The sequence below is a fragment of the Pinus tabuliformis genome, chromosome 1_2 (assembly GCF_031772625.1).
Source record: "Pinus tabuliformis cultivar Carrire ecotype Pingquan chromosome 1_2, CPIR1, whole genome shotgun sequence".
Lineage (NCBI taxonomy): Eukaryota > Viridiplantae > Streptophyta > Pinopsida > Pinales > Pinaceae > Pinus > Pinus tabuliformis.
In genome coordinates this window covers 980,062,956-980,066,942 of record NC_142298.1, presented here as the reverse complement: position 1 = coordinate 980,066,942, position 3,987 = coordinate 980,062,956, and the positions used below count along the sequence as shown (strand labels likewise).

The window sequence follows — 3,987 nt, the reverse complement described above, 5'->3', positions numbered from 1 at the left end:
ACTTATCCTTCATGTTCTATGCTATCACTCTGTCCTGATCCTTACCCACGAAATCTTTGATGAGATTCCTTCCTTGGTTTGGAAACCTAGTAATCCACCATATCAACATCTCGTTAATGGGGATTTTCTTTCCCATCTAGAGGCATATTTCGTGCACTATCATGAGTAATTGTATTGTGCAGGCTGTGTTAGGTGTACTTCTACCGAAGTGTGGCATGTTTAGCATGTTCAGTAAGCCTGATTGTTCCAACCCTTGCACCCATTGATGTGGTACCAATCTTTTTACTCCGCTCTTTGGGTAATGGACCTGCTTTAGGTACCCACTTGGTGTGAATTGTGGGTATTTTTAATGGTCGTTGAAGTTGTTAACTCTGAAATTAAACTGTGGGATTTTTCTCACAATTCTCCTCCAAATGGTATTTTCTCTGGTAGTAATGGTGTAAATGTGCCATACTTCACATCCTTGGAGTCTTTGATTGGTTTGGTGTTGGGTTTCCTGGGTGGTAAATATGGTGGCAATGGGGATGGAATTGCTACGCTCTCTATCTCCATGTGTTTTTGTTCAGCTTATTCTTCACTGTCTCTTATGGGCTGGGCTTTTGGTTGTGGATCACAGGCTTCTTAGGCTTCTTATCTTTCTACTTCTTTGTTCTTTACTCCAGAGTCAGTTTCTTTCTTGGAAATCTTACTTGTGAGAGAGGCAATGCTACAGGTGTACCAGATGGTGTTGTATCCTCCATAATTCCCTCTATACCTCTCTCTTTGAAAATGCGGATGAACTCTTCAGTGTTCATGCAGTAGCACGACTTCTGTAATTTTTCAATACTTAGTGATTTTTGAGCTCTCAAATAACAAAGTGCCAAAATCTCGGTGGGACATGGCCTTTTATAGCGCTTATGATATTCTAACCCCATAATTATCTTAGATATTGCTCGGATTTTCTTTATTAACTGCATATCTATCCCTAGATCCTTGCCAACTTGTATCCATAAATGCAATTTTTCGCTCCTCCAACTGCAAGTTTCTTTTAAATGGTCATACTTCTGGCAAACTTCGATGCACCTTTCATTTTAGTGAAAAATCCTTCTTGTGTCTTAGTTCTTACAAACTATGACATACTCCTAACTGTTGCGAAGTAACCTTCCTATGTCGAAGCTCTTTTCTGCAATGTAGTTTATAGTTCAGTGCCCACTTTCAACTACAGGTGGCACTAAGACTTTCCTCCTTTCTTTTTAGAGTTAAGTTACCATTGTAGGGTTGTCTCTATTTAGTTTCAACCTAATGCCATTCACCCTCCCTGGTATCAATTATCCATTCAACTTCGCCCACTGAACTATGCCTCCATTTGTGATATGCTTGATGATATAGGGCCAAACCAATGCATCTTAAACTTTCTTGAGAACTTTGTGAATTTATTATCATATAGAAGGACAAGATATCCTTCCTGGAACATCTTTTACTTGATATGTCGGTCGTGCCAAGATTTTTCTCTTGCTTTCTGCACCTATTGATGAAATCCTGCTACAAATCTGTCTTCCTCAAATGCAAGCAACTCTACCATTCTTTCTTCGATTATTTCAAGGTCAGCCATGTCTGTAAAGGCTGAAATCCTTAAAATCAGAACAATATACTCCATGGGCATCATAACTTCTTACCCATAAACCAACCTGAAAGGTGTCTGGCTTGTTAGCTTCTTGCATGTGGCTCTATAATCCCATAACACCGCTGGAATTCTCATATCTCAGTCATCTCTGTTCATATTGCACACTTTGGTTAGTGCATTTTCCAAAACATTATTAAAAGCTTCGACCATGCCATTTTCTTGAGGATGGTATTGGGTTCTCTTTTGATGATACACTTGGAATTTTTCAATCAATGCCTCAATGGTCTTATTCAGGAAATGTGACCCTTGATGACTCATCAAGACCTTTGGCCATGCAAATCTGGACAAAATATACTAAAAAATGAACTTCGCAGTAGTTTCTACGTTGCAATCCCTTACTAATTGAGCCTCAACCCACCTTGTCAAATAATCAGTTGTTGTGATTATATACCTCGCACCAGTTTTATTCCCAGGTGGGTTGACAGGTCCAACGAAATCAATGGCCCATTTATTGAAGGTATGCAATGTCACCTGTGGCACTAATGGAATTTCATCTATTCTTGATGGCTTCCCAGTTCTTTGACATACATCAAATGCTTGAAAATGGTCCTTTGCATCCTTGTGTAGTGTGGGCCACCATAATCCTGATCTTAAAACCTTTTGCGCAATAACCTTCCCTGCATAATTTCCACTGGCTATGCTTTCATGAGATTCTGCCAAAATAGTTTGTCTTTCATGTTCAGGGACATACCTGTGCAGTATTTCATCTGGTCCCATCTTATACAAATATATTTCTATCAACAAAAAATCAACTCCCTTTACCACCAACTCCTTCTGCCACGTAGTGTATTCTGCAGGGGCCATTCTTGTAGCCAAAAACTGAATAATGTTTGCGAAGTGATCATCTACAATCCTGATTGCAAAAAACTTCATGTTGGGAATATTAACTTCAATGTTCGTTGGTTCTTCCCCTTTTTCCAAGCTTGATATATGATTAGGCCTAGCATTCCACCTTCCTGTCTTAAAAACAACTTCAAAATCATACTCTTGAAATAGCGATATCCATATACAAAGTTTCCCTCCTAGGATAGACTTATTCACCAAATATTTCAGTGCAGAATGATCTACGAACATCTTAAAATTTGATCTCAACAAATAATGTCTGAATTTCTGCAATGCATATACCATAGCCAAGCCTTCTCTTTTTGTGGTAGTGTAGTTCTTCTCTGCATTAAACAACTTCCTGCTTGTAAAATCTATGGGGTGATTGACTTATCCTGAACCAGGATGTGCCAATACTACTCCCAACGATATGCAAGATGCATCTACATGAACATGAAACTCCTTATTCCAGTTTGGGAAAACCAAGATAGATGTAGTTACCATATTTTCTTTCAATATATCAAGAATTTTCTGGCATTCTTCAATCCATTGAAAAGTCACATCTTTCCTCAATAGTTTCTCCACTGGCACAATGATCTGCGCATACCCATTAATGAATTTTCTATAATATCCAGTGTGTCCCAATGTAGTGTGTAGTTGTCTCATTGTTTTTGGTGGAGGTAAGTTCACAATGGCAATGATCTTCACGAGATCCACCCTCAAAGCCCGCTTGCACAAACATGCCCCAATAGAATGCCAAAAGGCACACAAAATATACATTTCTTTAAGTTCAATGAGATCTGGTACTGCCTACATGTGTCCAACATAAGCCTTAAGCTCGAAACATGCTTTTTCAATAGTCCAAAGATTATCCAATCATCAAAATATACCTTTAGGAATTTTTGTATGTACTCCTCGAAAGCTACGACCACAACTCTTGAAAATATAGTAGGGGTGTTCTTCAACCCAAAAGGCATCACTGTGTATTGGTATGAACCCCGTTCTGTAGAAAATGTGGTCTTATGTCGATCTTTAGGTGCAATTCCTATCTGATGATATCCAAAAATCCATTTGTGAATGATTAGGCCTCCTATCCTCCTACATTGTCCAACACCTCATCTGTAAAGGGTGTAGGGAAGGGATCATGCACACATGCATAGTTTAATCCCTTAGATCCACAAAAATCTTGATTTCTCCCTTCATCTTCTTTTCCATGACCACCATAGGACTTACCCACTCTGATTCCTCCATAGGTTCAATGATCCCTTATGTTATCATTTTATCTAACTCCTCTTTAACCTTTTCCTTATATTTTGGGTTTAATCTGTAGGGTCTTTGATTGACAAGATTTACATTAGGTTTAAGAGGAATCCTTATGACTCCTATATCCCCTAATGTGCCCTTCATCTCTCAAAATTTTGTAGGAAATATCTCCTGGTATTCATGTAGCAGTTCTGTAACTTTACTAACTATATCCTCATCCCAATAGTCTCTAATCGTTG

The 3,987-nt window shown here is 38.7% G+C and overlaps 1 protein-coding gene across 1 annotated transcript; it reads right to left on the bottom strand.

The window, feature by feature from the left end:
- Positions 1-1,957: 1,957 nt before the first annotated feature.
- On the bottom strand, positions 1,958-2,791 carry LOC149209284 (uncharacterized). The gene has a single exon (XM_089398562.1). It carries the CDS (start codon positions 2,789-2,791, stop codon positions 1,958-1,960), a length of 834 nt encoding a protein of 277 aa, XP_089254688.1.
- Between the last annotated feature and the right edge of the window lie 1,196 nt (positions 2,792-3,987).